Source organism: Esox lucius, chromosome 1 (assembly GCF_011004845.1).
Source record: "Esox lucius isolate fEsoLuc1 chromosome 1, fEsoLuc1.pri, whole genome shotgun sequence".
NCBI classification, from domain to species: Eukaryota; Metazoa; Chordata; class Actinopteri; order Esociformes; family Esocidae; genus Esox; species Esox lucius.
In genome coordinates this window covers 34,300,895-34,324,186 of record NC_047569.1, presented here as the reverse complement: position 1 = coordinate 34,324,186, position 23,292 = coordinate 34,300,895, and the positions used below count along the sequence as shown (strand labels likewise).

The following is a 23,292-nucleotide window of genomic DNA, read 5'->3' as shown; positions in this document are numbered from 1 at the left end:
ATTGCATCATTATGGCATGAAATAACCATGAAAGTGATTCAGCCATCAAACCATTCAGGGCACAGTGCCTCCTCACATGCAAAAATAGATGCTACTCTAGACCTGTTACATGAAAAAAAAATAACACCATGAAAGAGTAAACTCTGTAATTATTCCTACACCCCCATCCGAGTGACCCATACAGTCTGGATGGGTCTGGAAATAACCGGACACGGACACAAGTTTTGTTATTTTGGCTGTTTACCAAAATATATTCAAGTTACAGTTAAATGATGAATATGGGCTTAAAGTTCAGTCTCTCAGCTTTAATTTGAGGGTATTCACATCCAAATTGGAGGAAGGGTTTAGGAATTACAGCTCTTTAATATGTAGCCCCCTCTTTTGCAAGGGACCGAAAGTAGTTGGACAGTTGACTCAAAAGCTGTGTCATGGACAGGTGTGGGCTATTCTTTTAGTATTTCTTCATCAATTAAGCACATAAAAGGCCTGGAGTTGATTCCAGGTGTGGCATTTGCAAATTTGAAGCTGTTGCAGTGAACCCACAACATGCGGTCAAAGGTGCTCTCAATGCAAGTGAAACAGGCCATCCTTAGGCTGCAAAAAATAAATAAAGGCAAAGATGTGGAATATTCTGCGATGGCAGAGTCAATCACCTGATCTCAACCCGACCAAGAATGCATTTCACTAGCTGATGACAAAACTTAAGGCAGAAAGACCCACAAACAAACAGCAACTGAAGACAGCTGCAGTAATGGCCTGGCAAAGTATCACAAAGGAGGAAACCCAGCGTTTGGTGATGTCCATGCATTCCAGACTTCAAGCAGTCATTGCCTGCAAAGGATTCTCGACGATGTATTAAAAATGAACATTTTATTTATGATTGTGTTAATTTGTCCAATAACATTTGAGCCCCTGAAATAAGGGGACTGCATATGAAAAAGGTTGCAGTTCCTAAACATTTCATAAGATATTTTTGTTCAACCCCTTGAATTGAAGCTGAAAGTCTGCCCTTCAATTGCATCTCAGTTGTTTCATTTCAAATCCATTGTGGTGGAGTGCACACCAAAGTGTTCAAATATTTCCGGTCCTACAATAACTATATATATATATATATATATATATATATATATATATATATATACACACTCACCTAAAGGATTATTAGGAACACCTGTTCAATTTCACATTAATGCAATTATCTAATCAACCAATCACATGGCAGTTGCTTCAATGCATTTAGGGGTGTGGTCCTGGTCAAGACAATCTCCTGAACTCCAAACTGAATGTCTGAATGGGAAAGAAAGGTGATTTAAGCAATTTTGAGCGTGGCATGGTTGTTGGTGCTAGACGGGCTGGTCTGAGTATTTCACAATCTGCTCAGTTACTGGTATTTTCAGGCACAACCATTTCTAGGGTTTACAAAGAATGGTGTGAAAAGGGAAAAACATCCAGTATGCGGCAGTCCTGTGGGCGAAAATCCCTTGTTGATGCTAGAGGTCAGAGGAGAATGGGCCGACTGATTCAAGCTGATATAAGAGCAACTTTGACTGAAATAACCACTCGTTACAACCGAGGTATGCAGCAAAGCACTTGTGAAGCCACAACACGCACAACCTTGAGGCGGATGGGCTACAACAGCAGAAGACCCAAACGGCCACCACTCATCTCCACTACAAAAAGGAAAAAGAGGCTACAATATGCACAAGCTCACCAAAATTGAACAGTTGAAGACTGGAAGAATGTTGCCTGGTCTGATGAGTCTCGATTTCTGTTGAGACATTCAGATGGTAGAGTCAGAATTTGGCGTGAACAGAACATGGATCCATCATGCCTTGTTACCACTGTGCAGGCTGCTGGTGGTGGTGTAATAGTGTGGGGGATGTTTTCTTGGCACACTTTAGGCCCCTTTGTGCCAATTGGGCATCGTTTAAATGCCATGGCCTACCTGAGCATTGTTTCTGACCATGTCCATCCCTTTATGACCACCATGTACCCATCCTCTGATGGCTACTTCCAGCAGGATAATGCACCGTGTCACAAAGCTCGAATCATTTCAACTTGGTTTCTTGAACATGACAATGAGTTCACTGTACTGAAATGGCCCCCACAGTCACCAGATCTCAACCCAATAGAGCATCTTTGGGATGTGGTGGAACGGGAGCTTCATGCCCTGGATGTGCATCCCACAAATCTCCATCAACTGCAAGATGCTATCCTATCAATATGGACCTACATTTCTAAAGAATGCTTTCAGCACCTTGTTGAATCAATGCCACGTAGAATTAAGGCAGTTCTGAAGGCAAAAGAGGGTCAAACACAATGTTAGTATGGTGTTCCTAATAATCCTTTAGGTGAGTGTATATGTATAGAATGGACACTGACTATATGTGGAATGGTGTCTTCCCCATTCGAATGTTTGGTCGAACAACAACTAAACTTCTAGACCATAGTTTTCAACCCACTCCTGGGGACCCCCCAGCCATCTGCAGTTTAGTTTTTGCCATTAAATAGCTCACCTGATTCAACAGATAAGGGTTGTTCATTAGTTAATAAGTTGATTCAGGTGTGCTAGCTCTGGGATACATCTAATAGATGGAATGGCTGGGGGGTCCCCAGGAGAGGGTTGAAGACCTATGTTCTAGAGCATGTCTGCATGCGTTATATATTGAATTGCAGCTGCATGACTCACTGACAAACTATTTGCATTAACGAGCCATTGGGCGTTTCTCCCCTCCATAGGACACATGAACATTCAACTGTCACAAATGCTAGGATCTAATTACTGTATTCTAGAAAGGATAGCTGGATCTAGAGTTTAGAGACAGGGTTCTTGTTATGCGACTCCAGTAATGAGCTCTACCATATCATGACACGGACTTACAAGGGGTTTCAAAACTAAGTGAAGGACTGCCAGATGTCTTGCGTCATCTCAAGGGCCCCGTTGCCTGTGGCCGTACTTCTATTAAATGTGATCTGTACATCCCATCACATCGAGTTGACGGGATTACCATACATGTAATGGTTATAAATCTTGTGCTCATATGTTTGCATACCTTGGCAGAAATTGTGACATTTATGCCAGTGCATCCTCTCACGTGGATGCCCTGGGCAGGCTAGATACTGAGCCATGGGGGGCCAGAAAAGACCTGGGTAACAAGGTAATGGAACTTTATAAAGATGGAAAATGATATAAAAAGACAGCCAAAGCCTTTCAAATGCCAGTCGGTACTGTTCAATCAATTATTAAGAAGTTGAAAATTCTGGGATCTCTTGAGCCACGGTCATGTAGACCATGAAGGATTTCATCCAAACCTGCCCGAGGAATTGTTCAGGATACAAAGAAAAACCCACAGGTAACCTCAGGAGAAATACAGGCTGCTCTGGAAAAAGACGGTGCAGTAGTTTCAAGGAGCACAACATGACGATACTTGGCAAATATGAGCTGCATGGTCAAGTTCCTAGAAAGAAGCCTTAACTGCGCCACATTCCTTCTGGATGCCACAGAAAAGCTCAGTTACAATATGCCCGATAACACCTTCACACACCTCACAGCTTCTGGCACACTGTAATTTGGAGTGACAAGACCAAAATAGATCTTTATGGTCACAACCATAAGCGCTATGTTTGGAGAGGGATCAACAAGGCCTATAGTGAACAGAATACCATCCCCACTGTGAAGCATGGTGGTGACTCTCTGATGTTTTGGGGGGGGGGTGAGCTCTAAAGGCACAGGGAATCTTGTGAAAATATATGGCAAGATAAATGCAGCATGTTATCAGAAAATAGTGGCAGACAATTTGCATGCTTCTGAAGGTTCTGGTGTGACCATCACAGTCTCCTCACCTTAAAATCATCGAGCCACTCTGTGGAGATGTCAAACATGTTGTTCATGCAAGACGAATAAAGACTTTGCATGACCTGGAGGCATTTTGCCTAGACAAATGCAAGAATCCGGGGGCTCATAGACAACTATTACAAAAGACTGCATGCTGTCATTGATGCTAAAGGGGGGGGCAATACACAGTATTTAGAACTAAGGGTATGCAGACTTTTTAACAGGGGTCAGTAAGTATGATTTTTTTTTTATTTGTTGCCATGTTTTGTCTTATGATTGTGCCATTCTGTTATGTTGAATGTGAATCCCATAAGAAATAAAAGACATGTTTTGCCCGCTCACTCATGTTTTCTTGACAAATGCTACATACATTACCAATTCTCCGAGGGTGTACAAACCTTTGAGCACAACTGTATATCCATGACTCCCAGGGCCATTTATAATGTCGGTCAAGGAATGCAGCCGTTACGTATGGTGGACACTTTTGTTATTAACGTACTTAAGCGTACATTCATACCACAATCTCACGTAGGAATCATTATGATTGCGGCCAAGTGGTGGCCTGACTTTGTGTTCCACCTTGTCATTGCTTCATCCAGAGATTTAAACACCTTTTTTAAGCACTCTGTGCTGTTTGGCTGGCCTAGTGTTTGCCATGTTCTCTAATTCGTTGGTACACTAATAATTTCTTCATCAAGCCAACATGACCATTGGGACAATGAAGCTCTTTCCCTCCTTACCAGACTGCTTTCGCAGCAGTGCCAGCACAGTGGAAGAAGCCCCTGAAACCAATAAGGCTATGACAATACCATTCTGCAGTCTGTTCTGGCTGGATGTGAGAGGGGATGGTGGAAGAGCAGAGGGGATTGAGGAGTGGAGGCTGGTGGAGTGGCTACATTTCCCAAGTGTGGCGGGGTAATTATCCATGTTCCGCGTCTCCTCCGGAGGACAGAATCACACTGTTGCCAATGCGGCTGCGGCCTGTCAAGAAAGGAGCGGGCTCCATCCATCCACGCTTCCTGGGACTCCATTACGCCCTGATGGGCAGGGATGAAAAACCAATTGGGGATACAGGTGCGTAGGGGGGAGCGATGTATGGGCACGCGGGGCGGCGCCGACAGGCAATCTGCTGTGATGAAGAGGCTTTTTTTCATGGCCCCTACTTCGTCCTTCCAGGTTCCCCTTCAAGGCCCACTGCGCTGGCCGCTTGTGCCACACGACTGGCATATTGCATTCCCAACAGCCCCAAAGCCCCCTGCCCATCAGCCCAGGCATGTCCATACACCTCAGTGAACAGAGGATTATGAGAGGGGATGGTTTCAATCGCTTCTGGGAAGACATGAGCGAGGGGAGACAGAAGGACAAGAATATGCACTTGTGGTTGTTTGTGATTGAAGTTTTTCAACCTTCTACAAGTAGGCCAGAATTAGAAATTAAAGCCATAGGTTTTTCTTGTCCTCAGTTTTAGGGAATTGGCAGCTAGTGGGGTTGGCATCTCCACGGACTCTCTGCATAACTGTCCTAGCTTTTAGAGAAAATACATTTTTGTTGATTGAATACATAGCGGTGTCTCTGATGAAAGGCTATGATTTAATTAGCGCCTATTCCCTGCTGTTAAAACAGACGCCCAATTGTTGAACATACCTGAATGTTTTAGGAATGTTTGGGTTGTTGTTTTCTAACTTATTTATTGCTGTGTCTCATCTATCATAGCCCCTCTACAATTCCTTTGTCATCTCGACCTGTGAATAGAATTGTTTAATTATCTACCGATTACATATTTCTTTGTATCGGATTTCTTTGCTGGAAGAAATATATTTTCATTTTCTGTATCAATATGAGCTTTCTTTTTAAACTGAACTCTGATGGACAGATTATCTGCACAGACGGAACACCTTATTTACTTGTCAGTGGTTAAAAGTGGTCAGAAATAGGTATGATCCTGTACTAAATCATTGTAGATATTTGTTTGCCTGTAATCAAAATGAATCAGGCCTGTCTGTGTTATAAACACATAAAATAAATTAATATACTGTTCTGTATTTGATTATTCTCTGAAAAATACTTATAATGCCATTTTTGCATGACTGAGAATTTGGGACTTTTTATAAGCTTTTACCATCAGCAATGTTAATGCTGGTTGTATGGTATATTTTTGTTTTACATCTCTAGCCTCTAACTATAAGGGGGCAAATCACTTTTTGTCTATTATATTTAAAATGTTGCTTTACTATCGCCTTGAAAGACAGTAACAGTTATCACAAAAATATAAAACAATGTATAAACAGCGGGATATCCGCTTTTTAATATTAATGTGAATTATCTGTGGGTCAAATAATAAAAAAAACTGTAATTTAGCAGATATTATATTGTGTTTTGGTAAAAAATAAAATAAAAATGAGAATTACGTGAAATATGCTACATTTTTGGCTTTTTAATAGTCTTTCATGTGTGTCACAATTATCTCCACTGGTTCCAGTAGCAGTGTGTAAAATAGTATACATTTGCGGTATTAGGGTTGATAAAGCACAGAAAAAAAGTCAGTTTTGCAGGTTTTCAATTATGTAGCTCTTGAATTATTCATTTGTTTTTATTAAGTTCATATACACTCACCTAAAGGATTATTAGGAACACCATACTAATACTGTGTTTGACCCCCTTTCACCTTCAGAACTGCCTTAATTCTACGTGGCATTGATTCAACAAGGTGCTGAAAGCATTCTTTAGAAATGTTGGCCCATATTGATAGGATGGCATCTTGCAGTAGATGGAGATTTGTGGGAAGCACATCCAGGGCATGAAGCTCCCGTTCCACCACATCCCAAAGATGCTCTATTGGGTTGAGATCTGGTGACTGTGGGGGCCATTTCAGTACAGTGAACTCATTGTCATGTTCAAGAAACCAATTTGAAATGATTCGAGCTTTGTGACATGGTACATTATCCTGCTGGAAGTAGCCATCAGAGGATGGGTACATGGTGGTCATAAAGGGATGGACATGGTCAGAAACAATGCTCATTTAAACAATGCCCAATTGGCACTAAGGGGCCTAAAGTGTGCCAAGAAAACATCCCCCACACCATTACACCACCACCAGCCTGCACAGTGGTAACAAGGCATGATGGATCCATGTTCTCATTCTGTTTACGGCAAATTCTGACTCTACCATCTGAATGTCTCAACAGAAATCGAGACTCATCAGACCAGGCAACATTCTTCCAGTCTTCAACTGTCCAATTTTGGTGAGCTTGTGCATATTGTAGCCTCTTTTTCCTATTTGTAGTGGAGATGAGTGGTACCCGGTGGGGTCTTCTGCTGTTGTAGCCCATCCACCTCAAGGTTGTGCGTGTTGTGGCTTCACAAATGCTTTGCTGCATACCTCGGTTGTAACAAGTGGTTATTTCAGTCAAATTGCTCTTCTATCAGCTTGAATCAGTCGACCCATTCTCCTCTGACCTCTAGCATCAACAAGGCATTTTCGCCCACAGGACTGCCGCATACTGGATGTTTTTCCCTTTTCACACCATTCTTTGTAAACCCTAGAAATGGTTGTGCCTGAAAATACCAGGAACTGAGCAGATTGTGAAATACTCAGACCGGCCAGTCTGGCACCAACAACCATGCCACGCTCAAAATTGCTTATATCACCTTTCTTTCCCATTCTGACATTCAGTTTGGAGTTCAGGAGATTGTCTTGACCAGGACCACACCCCTAAATGCATTGAAGCAACTGCCATGTGATTGGTTGATCAGATAATTGCATTAATGAGAAATTGAACAGGTGTTCCTAATAATCCTTTAGGTAAGTGTATTAGGTTCTTTATTTGCCTGATGAGTACATAATGATCACGTTGTCTTGTACTTCAGTACAAAATATTTAAGTTGATCTGTTTTAATGTGTTTCCTGTAAGCAACCCTTTAGTTTCATCAAAACGATAATGATGGTTGATTACTTTTTCACCAAAACAACTGGGGCATCAAAAACATTGCTCCCTTTGTTATTTCATTCATTTCTTATATCTTCCATGCATTCTTTTTGTCTCTCTCTGTCTCTCTCGAGGTGCCCTATGTGAAAGTAGCCCCTGAGGACATTCTGAAGGTCCAGTTCCCCCGCTTCACCACCCTGGACCTGCGCCCCACCAACACGGACATCAGTCTGGCCGTGACAGGCCTGCTGTCCTTCTTCAACAGCACCACCGCCTGCCTCATCTGTTCTCGGGCCGACTGTGAGTGGATCAACAACCCTCTTTGTATTTGCCCTGTCGGCTATGTACTGACATGCCTTTTCCACCATGTCCACCTAATGCACCTAAGCACGCGTACACACACACACACACGCACACACGTACATACAAGCAAAATGCATGGATGCATGTGCACGCACACACGCTCTCTTTGGTCTTGGCAGATGGCGCATAGCAACAGCTCACCTACTGACACAAACACCTTTTTGAAGATGTGGAATCTGCCTGCTGTAGAAACACCCCCACACACTCCAGTCTCAAGGGTGATGCGTTACAGAAATATATTTTATTTTGGGGGGTAACAAGTCATGTGGCGTTGCGTGTCAATTGGAGTAGAAATATTGCTGTTACTGATAAAAGATGGGTCATTGTCACTTTATTATTTTGTCAACATTGCAATCCTATTTGTTTGACACTGAAATAAATAGTTGTGTTGATTTTTATTGTCTCTCTGTTTAAGTAAGATAAAAATGGAGCAACACGCTGGATTCTAATTGTCTCCATCCTGAGTCTGTGTCCTCGTAACTGAAGTCATTGTTTATTCACACAGGCATGCTACTATCTATTTTAAAGTGAGGGAGATTAAAAATGGCACAAGTGTCTCAAACATTAACCACAGCTTCTCAACGTGACTTTACCTCACCCAAACAACTATGGGCGAGATAAGCCTTGATTTGTATCATTCACGAGGCATGGCTTTAACCCCGGGAAGATCTGAACAAGCTCTTAGCAGGGTTGATATTGTATCAAGTAGGAATGTTTCCCTTGTCTACCACAGAATTCCCTTTTCTCAGACTTCCAAACCCAGATGACAGGCCAGTAGGTATGAAGACATGCAGTTAGCTGCAGATGGAATGTGAAAGATTTGAAGGTTTAGAGGCTGTGTCGACCATCCCTGGCCATTGGTGTCATCATGGTTACAGTGTTTTCATTGTAAGGACATGCAACTTTAGGGCGGTTAATGCAGAGTTATATTACCACTAGTTTAACTAATATTCTTTTAACAGAATGACAGTAAAATACTCCTGTTTTCTCTTTTAACCCAGTATTCCAAACTGTAAGATACTGTAACTATGCCCTGAATTCAGAATCACAGGTGTATGCAGTACAAATGCAGTGTCCACTATAGTGACATCCTGAGTTATACAGAAAGTCTATTTTGACTTATTCCCTTATTTTAGTTTTTCCTTCCAATTCACACCAAATGTGAAGTGCCCCTATGACCTTTGGCTGTTGATGGTCAGGGGTCCATTCCCTTGGAACTCTCCTTTACTCTTCACAAAGACCACTTATGCCTCTTCTAATTCTATCCCAGGGTGACATTCTTGTCTTAACTTCATGAAAGCTCACAGGATGGATCCATGATCAATCCACCAAACTCAAAGATGTTGAAGACAGGTGTGTAAAACAGACAAGTGATGGATGACCTTTACGAGATGGAGGGAGAATATTCACCTAAATAATAGTAACAAAGTGTTTTCCCACTCTTTCCTGTACAGGAATCAGTGATTACTAGCAGGCCTACAAAAAGTCATATTGACCCTATTTGCTACTGGCCAACTTTCCCCTTAATCAGCTTAGGGCTTTGAAGTGTGGCAGACTGGATTTCAGCTCTCGATTAGAACCGAGGTGCTTTGAGCTGACACGAGACCCAAAGTACACCGTATCACGCCCACTCAACTCCCCTGACTCACTTGAGAAAAGAATAGTTGATATTTTCACTGTGTTACCTGAGAAACAGAGATAAGACAAGAGAAAGATGAGATTATTAGGGGGGAAAAAACTAAACAACAGGCTCAAAACTACCTAGTTCTTTGTTTCTTTATAATGTTTCAAGTTTTACTGTTTTTCACGGTCATACGCATAGGATAGAAGAGGCATACTACATTATGATGTTCTTAATAGCTGGCTCCTAATGACTAAAGTGATGACTGCCGGGGTCATAACTAGCTAATTAGTTGCTACTTTCCGCTGGGTGTTTGTGCATGTTTCTGTCAATCTGTTCCTCAACGGAGACCCTTTCACACGCTGTTTGTTGGTAATCATCCCAGAGACGTGTTACAGTTCTGTACCTCGCGGATCTCCCTCAAAAGAAGCCACGAGAGAGAGAAGCCTGAGACTTTATATTGGCACTTTCTTATTTCACCGGGCCCAGTGTGATCTCGTGTCTGTGGCGACGTGTGAACTAAGAACAGGCAATCGATAAAAGGCTCCTTGCGCTTTTCCTTCACGGTGAGGAGGGTCTCCAGCCACTTTAGCTGTGGGAGGGGAATCCAACGCGGTAGGAATTGCACCTGGGGATGGAGAGAGAGGTTGTGCGGGAAATGACACAGGTTGTAGCGATTGCCCTGCCATGTGACCCGTTCAGCGGCACCGCTATAAAATATCGGCGATGGCTTTTGCCCGGCAGTGCGCGTTGTGCGAGCGGTAGCAGTAGCCACGGCAACGTTAGCCGGCTGGCAGAGGCCCCGACGTCAGTAGGTACAGGCCTCATTAATCACGCCGCCGGTGACAGCCTAATGGAGCGTGACCGAGTCATGAATATTTCCCAGTCTGCCCCGGGCAGCAGTGTGGAAGGTAGAACGAGCCCCAAGCACAGCTAGCACCGAGAGAGAGAGAGAGAGACACACACGGATCTGCCTAACCTGCCGGCTGGCTCTGTCCATGGCAAGAGGTGCAGTCACAGCACTCGTGTGCCAGTACACTAGGTTAGCCAGATCAGTGGGAGTCTTTTTTTATGCACCGGCTATGCTCTGGGCTCGCTCAAGCCTTCTCTCTCGCCCTGCTGCCGGACTGGGTGGGGCAACATAACATCTGAGGCTATGAATCCACGATTACTCGGCATTAGTGTTTTTTTTATTTGACCTGAGGGGATCCGGAGAAGAAATAGTTGATGTAATGCCCATCTGCACCGAGGGGGAGGGGGGGGGTGAGAAACACTTTTAATGGAACCACCTTTTACCCAAATAGCTGTGGTTATAAATGAAATCCCGCTTGAAAGGTCGCCCAATCATCAGCCGGGTTTAGCCTTCGGAGACTCGGGCTGAGTAAAGGCAAGGCAATGAGCGATGAATACATTAGAATCGCTGAGGAATAATTTGACAACAGTGTATGTAACATAAGCAGTGGTGTCACCCACACGTGTCATTTGGACAGCTTTTTCTTTCGGTAGCCAAGCAACCCAACAAGGATCTTGAATAACATTGTGTTTGTACAGTATAAGGCAAACGTCTAGCCTATTAATCAAATAAGTGCAGAATATTATGAATTATAATTAATTGCTCAATATAATGTCATATTATTTTAGACATCTTTTAAAATATTGTTTGTCTGGGGTCTCCTTTTTAATGAGTTAAAAAGCCCCCACCGCTGATTCCATTTCTGCTTATGTCCTAGTATTTTTCAAATGTTTTAAAGAATAACAGTCCCACACATAAGCACATTGTAAGCTTTCTCCACCTGTCAAGGTGCATGTTTTAGTCTCTTTGGAGCAGAACAATTATAGGATGTGTTTGCTTAACTATCTGACTGAGCCCAGAAAATATATTCAGTAAATGTGTAATTAAAGTTGCTCTAGTAAAAGAAAGGGCTCTGATGGTGTCTCCAGAGAGGCCTGGAAGAATCTATTCTGTAAAATGATGGTTAAGTGATTTGGAAGGGACCCTGTGACTACTTGTGTTTTTGTTGTGTCTGGGCTGAAACAAGCCTGCCACCATGACGACATCTGGGGAAAGTGTCAATAAGGGTTAGGATGTATTTACATCTCCAGTCCTAACAGTCATCGGAACACCTTTATATGTCCACATCAGAACCGACGCTGACTAAGCTGTTTGTTCTGTTGCACTTTGTCCCTATTGAAAGAGAGCAATGAGTGAGGAAACTGTGAAGAAAAGATGGCTCAGAAGGGATTAGATTGAACTTCCTCCATCGGCTCAGTTTTTTTTCTCCTACGTTTTCCCTTCTTTTCCTCTGACGAAGACGTTAATGTGATGCGATAAGCAGCGTAATGGGATTTTGATGTGTGATGTTGGGGGGCGTAGACAAAAGGCTCCTTCCTCCTCTTTGTCTTTTTTCTTGCTTTGGTGTCTGATGAGAACAAAGCAGATGAGAGCCCTGGTCTGTTGTATGCTTGTCTGGCAGGATGAAAGATGAAATAAAGTTCCCTTTCAACAGGAAATGAAGAGAAAGGATCTCTCAGACCCACAAAAGTCCCTAACTCCATGTCTGTGTCCATTAATGAACCCTAGTGACACACTGATCTGATTTTATAAGAGCGAGCGAGAGTGAGAGTATTGACTATTTTTATGTCTGATTCTATTCATGTTGGGGTAATTCATGTACTGACACTCTGAGAGTGACCAGATATTAGCACCTGCCCAGTAACCATACCCTCCAATTGACAAATGCTTCTGGTCTAAGGGGGAAAATACATTAAAGAAATGTAACCCCCTGAGTCCATCTGTCATTTGATTAAATCTCCTGATGCATCATGGTCATTTAGGCTTGGGTAAAATGTATGTCTGTCTTGAACTGTGAATTCTCACTAGCTCTTTGGTACCACGTTCCCTGATACTGTCCGGCAGCCCAGGGCAACAGCAGCCAAATGGGTGCTCGGTCAACATTGGTTTTAGCCCTGGCTGTAGTATGTTCACAGAGGGGCACGTGTGCGCAGGAAGGTAAATGAGAGAGAATGCTTTGTGGGGGCCCTGTGAAAGGGAGAATGGACTGGCTGCTCAAACTGATTGGCAGGCGCTGCTTTTATCTATCTGCCTGAGAGGCAGCGTCAGGCAGTGCTACTGTATGTGCAGCTCATCCCAATGAGGCACACTACACATGGCGGTGTCACACACCAACCGCTGAAGCAACAGTACAGTCTCCACAAAAAGGGCAGACTTCACAGTCTCCGACCTTCAATGGGCTCCCTTTTTTTCTCGGCTAACTAAGAAGCTGACGTCTCGTTTTGGCATAACAACGTTGTTTTGATTAGTATGGATTCAACAGCACGGAACAGGGTTGGAAATGTGGAAAATACATGTTGGAAATGTGAAAGCTGCCACAATAGAATGAACAAAGGTACGGGGCGTAAAAGAGTAATTTTTTTTTTTTTCTGTTGCTTTGAATGGTGCACAGCCCCCGACACCAAACAGGTCTCTCCGGAGATTTCCACCCCACTGGTTGAATGGAAGGGGATGGCAGGAGGGAGCGTGCATGCTGTGAGCACTGAGCAGCGCAGTGTGCTGTCTAATGTAGTGTACTAAATGTGAAATTGCATGTGATGCCATGCAAGCAGGCAAAGGAGATTGAGACGGTTTTGAGGCTTCATCAGATACACAGAGTAACTCAACAGGTAACGGAGGTGACTGTTTAGAAGCAGACAGGCTTCAGTGCTGATGATGTGTGGCAAACAGTCAACGGCATTTGGATTCAATGAGTCAGAACACGTATGGCGTTAGAAACAGCTGTTACCACTGCTGCGTTAAACAAAAGAAGAATGCTGAAGCGTGAATACCTCTCTGCCATAATCAGGCAGTGACCTCAATTGCATCGTAGTATATGTGCCCTGACTCCTATGAATGTATATCAGTAGAGGGTCACCGGAATCACAATTGTCACCTCATAATTAACCCATTTACATTCTCTTTGAAGCGGTTATGTGGACTGAATGCTTGCGGCAGTGTTTGAAGATTTCGCCTACCAGTTAATTACTTTACAGTTAGCCTTATTACAGGTTAGCGGTTCAATGTTTTTAGTTGGGAGGTAGTGTTGATGATTGTGTTATTGAAAAACAAGGCACTGAGTTATACTTTTTGTCTATCAAATCAAAACAATGCATTTTGACTTTTTGGGCACTGGTCGTAATATTTTTCATAATATTTTTGTCCAGACAGATCATGTACACTACGGTTCAAATGTTTGTGGTCACTTAGAAATGTCCTTGTTTTCCATGAAATAAGTTTGAATAGGAAATATAGCAAAAAGAATAAAAAAATATAGTCAATGACAAAGTTATAAGTAATGAATGTTAATTAGGTTTCCAGGCAGCAAAGCTGCAAGATAAATTGTTTTTGTGCTGGTTTTTATTATTATTATTCATCTCATCATCTCATCCTCATCTGCTTATCCGTATCGGGTCGCGGGGGCAGCAGCTCCAGCAGGGGACCCCAAACTTCCCTTTCCCGAGCCACATTTGCCAGCTCTGACTGGGGGATCCCGAGGCATTCCCAGGCCAGTGTCGAAATATAATCTCTCCACCTAGTCATGGGCCTACCCCGAGGTCTCCTCCCAGCTGGACGAGCCTGGAACACCTCCCTAGGGAGACGTCCTGGGGGCATCCTTACCAGATTCCCGAACCACCTCAACTGGCTCCTTTCGACGCAAAGGAGCAGCGGCTCTACTCCGAGTTCCTCACGGATGGCTGAGATTCTCACCCTATCCCTAAGGGAGAAGCCAGCCACCCTTCTGAGAAAACCCATTTCAGCCGCTTGTACTCGCGATCTTGTTCTTTCGGTCATGACCTAGCCTTCATGACCATAGGTGAGGGTAGGAAGGAAAATTGACCGGTATATTGAGAGCTTTGCCTTCCGGCTCAGCTCTCTTTTCGTCACAACGGTGCGGTAAAGCGAATGCAATACGGCCCCTGCTGCTCCGATTCTCCGGCCAATCTCCCGCTCCATTGTCCCCTCACTCACAAACAAGACCCAGAGATACTTGAACTCCTTTACTTGGGGTAACGCCTCATTCCCTACCCGGAGAAGGCACTCCATCGGTTTCCTGCTGAGAACCATGGCCTCAGATCTAGAGGTGCTAATCCTCATCCCAACCGCTTCACACTCGGCGGCGAACCGTCCAGTGAGTGCTGAAGGTCACAGACCGTTGACGCCATCAGGACCACATAATCCGCAAAAAGCAGCGATGAGATCCTCAGGACACCGAACTGCAACCCCTCCCTACCCCGACTATGCCTCGATATCCTGTCCATAAAAGTTACAAACAGGATTGGTGACAAAGCGCAGCCCTGGCGGAGGCCAACCCCCACCTGGAATGAGTCCGACTTACTACTGAGACCCCGAAACACAGCTCTCACTTTGGACGTACAGGGATTGGATAGCCCTCAAAAGGGACCTCCTCACCCCATACTCCAGCAGCACCTCCCACAGTATCTCCCGTGGGACCCGGTCATACGCCTTCTCCAGATCCACAAAACACATGTAGACAGGATGGGCATATTCCCAGGCCCCCTCCAGGATCCTTGCAAGAGTAAAGAGCTGGTAGGTTGTTCCGTGACCAGGACGGAATCCGCATTGTTCCTCTTCAACTCTGGTCCCCCTTTTTGAACAGGGGAACCACCACCCCGGTCCGCCACTCCTTAGGCACTTTCCCCGACTCCCACGCAATGTTGAAGAGGCGTGTCATCCAAAACATCCCCTCCACACCCAAAGCTTTCAACATTTCTGGACGGATCTCATCAATCCCCAGAGCTTTGCCAATGTGGAGTTGTTTGACTACCTCAGTGACTTCTGCCATGGAGACTGACGATGCTTCCCCATCCGCCTCCAGCTCTGCCTCCACTATAGAGGGCGTGTTAGTGGGATTTAGGGGTTCCTTAAAGTGTTCCTTCCATCGCCCAATTACCTCCTCAGTTGAGGTCAACAGTGTCCCATCCTTACTGTACACATCTTGGATAGTTCCCCGTTTTCCCCTCCCGAGGTGGCGGACGGTTTTCCAGAAACACCTTGGTGCCGACCGAAAGTCCTTCTCCATGGCTTCCCCAAACTCCTCCCACACCCGCTGTTTTGCCTCTTTCACAGCAGAGGTCGCAGCCCTTCGGGTCTGTCGTTACACTGCACCCGTCTCCGGAGTCCTCCGGGATAACATATCCCGGAAGGCCTCCTTCTTCAGTCGGACGGCTTCCCTGACCACCAGTGTCCACCAGGGTGTTCGAGGGTTACCGCCCCTTGATGCACCTAAGACCTTTAGACCAAAGCTTCCCGCCGCAGCTTCAGCAATGGAGGTTTTGAACATCGACCACTCAGGTTCAATGCCCCCAACCTCCACAGGGATGCCAGAAAAGCTCCGCCGGAGGTGTGAGTTAAAGGGGTCTCCTCCAGACGTTCCCAGTTCACCCGCACTACCCGTTTGGGTTTTCCCGGTCTGTCCAGAGTCTTCCCCCACCCCCTGACCCAACTCACCACCAGATGGTGATCGGTTGACAGCGCCGCCCCTCTCTTTACCAGAGTGTCCAAAACATGCGGTCTCAGATCCGATGACACGATCACAAAATCAATCATCAACCTTCGGCCTAGGGTGCTCTGGTACCACGTACACTTATGAGCATCCTTTTGTTCGAACATGGTGTTCGTTAAAGATAATCCATGACTAGCACAGAACTCTAACAACAAACGACCACTCAAGTTCAGATCAGGGAGGCCGTTCCTCCCTATCACGCCTCTCCAGGTGTCTCCATCATTTCCCACGTGTGCGTTGAAGTCCCCCAGCAGAATTATGGAGTCCCCTACTGGAGCCCCATACAGGACTCCATTCAGGGTCTCCAAGAAGGCCAAATACTCTGAACTGCTGTTCGGGGCATATGCACAAACAACAGTCAGAGATTCCCCCCCCACAATCCGAAGGCGTAGGGAGGCGACCCTCTCATCCACTTGGGTAAACTCCAACATAGCGGCACTCAGCCGGGGGCTTGTGAGTATCCCAACCCCCGCCCGGCACCTCACACCCTGGGCAACTCCAGAGAAGAATAAAGTCCATCCCCTATCCAGGAGTACAGTTCCAGAACTGAGACTGTGAGTGGATGTAAGCCCCACCAGATCTAACTGATAGCACTCCACCTCCCTCACAAGTTCCGGCTCCTTCCCCCACAGAGAGGTGACGTTCCACGTCCCCAGAGCCAGCCCCTGCCACCCAGGTCTGGTCCGTCGAGGCCCCTGGCCTTCACTGCCACCCATATGCAGCGCACCCAACTCCAGCGGTTCCTCCCATGAGTGGTGGGCCCATAGGATGGAGAGGGGTGTGCCACGTTGCTTTTTCGGGCTATGCTTGACCGGGCTCCGTGGCAAACCCGGCCACCAGGCGCTCGCCGGCGAGCCCTCCCTCTGGTCCTGGCTCCAGACGAGGGCCCCGGGCTTCCTCCGGTCAGGGTAACTCCCCCTGTTCCTCGTTTATACATGGAGTATTTTTGAACCATTCTTAGTCTGGCTCCTCCCCTGAGACCACTTTACCATGGGAAACCCTACCAGGAGCACTAAGGCCCGGACAACACAGCCCTCGGGTTCATAGGAACACACAAACCTCTCCACCACGATAAGGTGATGGCTCACGGAGAGGATTATTATTATTATTATCAATTTCAAACACTTATGACAATTGTTCAGTTTGGAGAAAACTCACCAAAATTCGTACACATGTACAGTTGGGAGAACATGTATTTGAAACACTACCGATTTTGAAGGTTTTCCTACTTACAAAGCATGTAGAGGTCTGTAAGTTTTTTCATAGCTACGCTTCACCTGTGAGAGACGGAATTCAGAAAAAATTCAGAAAATCACATTGTATGATTTTTAAATCATTAATTAGCATTTTATTGCATGACATAAGTATTTGATCGCCTACCAACCAGTAAGAATTCCGTGTCTCTCAGACATGTTAGTTTTTCTTTCAAGATGACGGTCAATCTCCCTCGGTCTGGGGCTCCATTCAAGATCTCACCTAGTGGGGCATCAATGATCATGAGGAAGGTGTGGGATCAGCACAGAACTACACGACAGGACCTGGTCAATGACCTGAAGAGAGCTGGGACCACAGTCTCAAAGAAAACCATTAGTAACACACTACGCCGCCATGGATTAAAATCCTGCAGCGCACGCAAGGTCCCCCTGCTCAAGCCAGCAAATGTCCAGGCCCATCTGAAGTTTGCCAATGACCATATGGATGATCCAGAGGAGGAATGGGAGAAGGTCATGTGGTCTGATGAGACAAAAATAGAGCTTTTTGGTATAAACTCCACTCGCTGTGTTTGGAGGAAGAAGAAGGATGAGTACAACCCCAAGAACACCATCCCAACCGTGAAGTATGGAGGTGGAAACATCATTCTTTGGGGATATTTTTCTGCAAAAGGAGACAGGACGACTGAACCGTATTGAGGGGAGAATCGTCAGTGTATCAAATACTTGTTCTCCCCACTGTAGGTATGGTGGCTAATTGACATAAAGAACCTAATGGGATGGATGGTTGCCTAGCAACAGCCTGTTAAAATCCTTGACCACAGCCCCACCATCCCATATGACCCATAATGTTGAAACTACTCATTAAGCTCCCATTCCTTGTGGGGACAATATTTTCCGCTGGGACCCATAGTCTGCCATCTTGGATTTCCCGCCATTTTGCATTATTTGAAAAACCTTAAAAAAAATTCTCATGAACCGCTGGTCCGATTGACTGGACTCAGAAGGAAGTTGATTGGCTGAAAAATAAGGAAATGGCATTCCCATTAATTCTTGTAATTCTGGTCATTTGTGGCCACGGTTAGACAAACAGCTTGCAATCCTAAAAAATATTATATTGCCATGCAAAGCCACATACAGTTGTGCTCCAAAGTTTGCATACCCTTGGAGAATTGGTAATATGTGTACCTTTTGTAAAGAAAACATGAGTGAGCAGGCAAAACTCATGTTTTTTATTTCTTATGGGATTCACATTCAACTGCAGGTCATCACAGAATGGCACAATCATAAAACAAAACATGGCAACAAAGATGAAAATGAACTGACCCCTGTTCAAAAGTCTACATACCCTTAGTTCTTAATACTGTGTATTGCCCCCTTTAGCATCAATGACAGTGTGCAGTCTTTTGTAATAGTTGTCTATGAGGCCCCTAATTCTTGCAGGTGGTATAGATGCCTTCCCTGTCTCTTTAGAGCTCACACACCCCCAAAACATCAGTGACCCACCACCATGCTTCACAGTGGGGATGGTATTCTGTTCACTATAGGCCTAATTGACCGCTCTCCAAACATAGCGCTTATGGTTGTGCCATTTTCACCTGTGTGTGTCACCTTGTGTGTCTGCAACAAGGCCAAACTTTCATGGGTATGTAAACATTTGATCAGAGCCATTTGGGTAATTTCTGTTATCATTATGATTTAAAAAGGAGCCAAACAACTGTGATAATGAATCATATGATCACTATCCTTAAATAAAAATGTAAATCAATGCCAAAATGTCACAGTTTCTGGCAGGATATGCAAACTTATGAGCACGCTGTACATGTCCAGCACGTGTCCTGAGGTTGTCATGCCGCGTGCCACCTCAGTTGGCCTGTTGGTGGCGCTATAACAATGTTATGTTTATCTATTTTCGTACATCTTGGATGTTTCGTAAGTATAACACATTTAGTGACACTCACAAATCGTTTGATCTGCTATGCCTTTCTACTTGAAGGGGGAAAGAAACATGTATAGTTCATAGAAAATATTGTATACTTGATCTCCATGACATTAACATGTGTTCTGTGCAGAAAACAGGGAATCCTGTAGTAATGACATATTGTGAATCAGTTGCACTTTACTGTCCTGTGTAATGTGCCATTGTTTTGTCACTTGTCTTAATGCTTGCTTCTGCATGGGCTGGAACCTGTGAATTGATGCTTGCAGCTATATTTGAAATAATAATTGTGTCCTTCAAACATTGCTTTCGTCAACAAATCCTCCATTTGCAGCAATTGCAGCCTTGCAGACCTTTGGCATTCTAGTTGTTAATTTGTTGAGGTAATCTGAAGAGATTTCATCCCATGCTTCCTGAAGTTCTTCCCACAAGTTATTAGCTTGATGGGCACTTCTTACATACATGTCAAGCTGCTCCCACAACAGATCAACAGGTTTGAGGTCTGGTGACTGTGCTGGCCACTCCATTACAGACAGAATACTGACTGCTTTTTTCCTGTATAGCTATTGTGTAGTTTGGAGCTGTGCTTTGGGTCATACCCATCCACAGGGTATGGCATGGTGTTGAAAAATGGAGTGATAGCCTTCCTTCTTCAAAATCCCTTTTAGCCTGAACAAGTCTCCCACTTTACCCCCACCAAAGCACCCCCAGACCATCACATTGCTTCCACCATGTGCTCAAGCACTCCTCCAGCATCTTTTCATTTGGTCTGCACCTCACAAATGTTCTTTGTGATCTGAACACCACAAAATTTGATTTGTCTGTCCATAACACTTTTTTCCCCCAATCTTCCGTTGTCCAGTGTCTGTGTTCTTATGCCCTTCTTAATATTTTCTTTTTACTGGTCAGTCTGAGATATGTCTTGTTCTTTGCAACTCTGCCTAGAAGGCCAGCATCCCGGAGTCGCCACTTCATAGTTGATGTTGAGACTTCTGTTTTGTAGGTACAGTCAGAGATTCTGTTTAATGAAGCTGCCAGGTAATGAACTGTGAGGCATCTGTTTCTCAAACTTGACACTAATTTATTTTGTCCTATCGCTGAGTTGTGCACTGGGGCATCCCACATCTTTCTATTCTGGTTGGAGCCAGTTTGTGCTGTTCAGTGAAGGGAGTTGTACATAGCACTGTATGAGATCTACAGTTTCTTGGCAATTTCGTAATGGACAAAAAATTTGCTTTTCTATCGAAAACAAGGGCATTTAAGTGCCTTCAAACTCTTGAATGGTAGTGTAAATTGTTCAGTTTTTTACTTTTTACCGCCATGTTCGTTCCTAGAATTTTACAGTCTTCTTTAATGTATACCTGTTTTAATTAAATCACTATCTTTGTCCACGTACAGGCTTATTAAATCTCGAGAGACTGCTACGCCAGTTCCTCATTTCCAAGGAAACCCTGTCGGTTCGCATGCTGGATGACAGCCAGGATCCTACACCCCTTCTCAAGGAGATTCGTGATGACAAGACTGCCACCATCATTGTGGATGCTAATGCAACAATGTCCCACATCATTTTGGAAAGGGTGAGTCTGTCTGATGTACGAATTTACTGTAACCTCTTTCCCTGTATTTGGCAGAGGTGGAATGTCCTCCTACTCGAGTAGAAATAAAAGTATTGTTGCCCTCACTGGACTCGTACCCATGTCACCCACGTGAGAGGCAGTGTCCTTAACCAGTACGCCACTAAGCTATACTAATACGTCTGCCCAGTGTCAATATAGCAGCTCAACATTAGTTAATTCTATCATGCATTAACACCACGCCAAGTTTGAATATTTCACTAAACACCATTAAGCAATGTGTTAAACTGACTAACGTTTTTATTAAGTTTACTTCCACCACAAATCGCATCTATAAAGTGTATAGCTGTTGCCACTGGCCATTTTAACAGCTTATTGGCCAGTAATAGGCTTACTAGTATCTACTAACTTACTACTTGGAATAGTCATAAGAATTGAGCAATTTCTAGCGAGACTGAAAATGAACTATACGCTGCCAAAGCTATTTCATTTCATGGCACAACATTTTTTGTTTTTCTTTCATTCCTGAATGACATTGATACAATAAATACCAATATAGGTGACAATAACTGACTTTTTCATCATGTGAAAAGACAAGAGAATTGTGGAAACCCCAAAGTTGTTTTGATTACCCCAAAAAGCATGCACGGATGCGTACTTTGAAAATCTAAAATAATCGCAATTTAACTGTAAACAGTTTTAGTTTAGGCTTACTATAACCAAGCCACTGAAGGTTGTAGCCAGCGAAGTTGTTGTCTATCCTGACCTAAAAAGCATGCACGGATGGGCACTTCGTAAATCCACCAGAAATAGTCACAATATAACTGTAAACTGTTCTATTTTAGGTTTACTATAATGTAGCTGCTGAAGGTTGTATCCAGTGAAGTGTTTGTCTATCCAGAACAAGTCTTAATGAATAATTTGTTTTGACTGTGACGAGATTCAAATCCGGGACCTATTGTTTGCAGGTCCGCGTATCTAACCACTACACTATTTAACAAGACTCTGTCAATCCAGTCAGTCAGAGACATTCACTCTTCTTGGCCGGCTCAGCTTACGCAGTCCGGAAAACATACTCAAAAGTAAAATAGCTTAACTCAAATGGACTAAGATTAAAAGTAACTGCGCTTGAACTGAGTCCGTTTGAATTAAGCTATGTATTGTTCATATGTGCATGTTCCTACTGCATTACTTTTTAGGTATAAAATATGGACATATTTTGCTAAGGTCACCTAAAAAGTGTTACACATGATTGATGTTGTTGCAGTAATAGGAAAAAGAACAAGAGGAAATTAATATATGTTATTATACTATTAACATTTAAAATAAATTAAACTTACTGCATGAATCACCCTCATTCCCTTTAATTTCCTTAATCCTTATTTTTCTCTCAGTGCCTCACCCATACAATGCAAATTATGTCAAATTTGCTCTGGAGAAAACCAAACATTGTGAAAATACCATCAGTAAACCTTAGAGACCACCTGAAATAAAAAGGGGGCTACATCATCTACAGTGCAGTATGTTGTGGTAGATTAATATCCTTTATAGTGTATGTGATATAGGTTCACAGTACATAAGGTTATGTAGTGTTCTTTCATGCATTTACATTTTAGTCATTTAGCTGGCGCCCTTATCCAGAAGAACATTTCCGACCTGGGGGACCAGGAAATCTAACCCACTACCTCTGACATTTCAAGTGCCATGTTATACTAACTGAGCTACAAGGCCATGCTATGTAGCTTTTTTTCCAACTCTGTCATTATTAATTATTATTTACTTTTAAGTTGCAGGGAAATTCTTTGATGACCTTGAATGAAAAGACATCAAATTGTGGTCAATTAGGTCCTGGAAACAATGTTTAGGTTGAATATGTTAGCCATAACGAAAACCTTATTGCTATTTGAAACTGGCCAACAGTGCAATTCGAGTGCAAATAATTTAGTCATACACATGGTATAAATAACAGGTTTCAACCAATCAGCATTCAGGATTTAAGTCACCTGGTTAATAATGATTTAATTGGACATTTACCGCATATCACTTCTCTTTGCAGTAAAATGTCAATATGACCTTTCATCGGCAACTGATTTTACTAATAAAACCATATCTGAAGTGAATAGAGTATTAAATAAAGCAACAGAATAGAAGACTGTGCCATTTCACATTTTTCTTCAACAGTGACATCAAGTTAATTATATGCATGATAGAGCAAAAATACCTGCAATCCATTCTAAAGAGGTTT

The 23,292-nt window shown here is 43.8% G+C and overlaps 1 protein-coding gene across 1 annotated transcript in view; it reads left to right on the top strand.

The window, feature by feature from the left end:
* Window positions 1-23,292, top strand: part of grik4 (glutamate receptor, ionotropic, kainate 4) — a 371,059-nt gene that overhangs the window by 251,356 nt on the left and 96,411 nt on the right. The window contains exons 6-7 of the mRNA XM_020047780.2: window positions 7,896-8,061; window positions 20,872-21,050. Coding sequence (XP_019903339.1) covers window positions 7,896-8,061; window positions 20,872-21,050 — 345 coding nt within the window. The remainder of the gene's footprint in view (window positions 1-7,895; window positions 8,062-20,871; window positions 21,051-23,292) is intronic.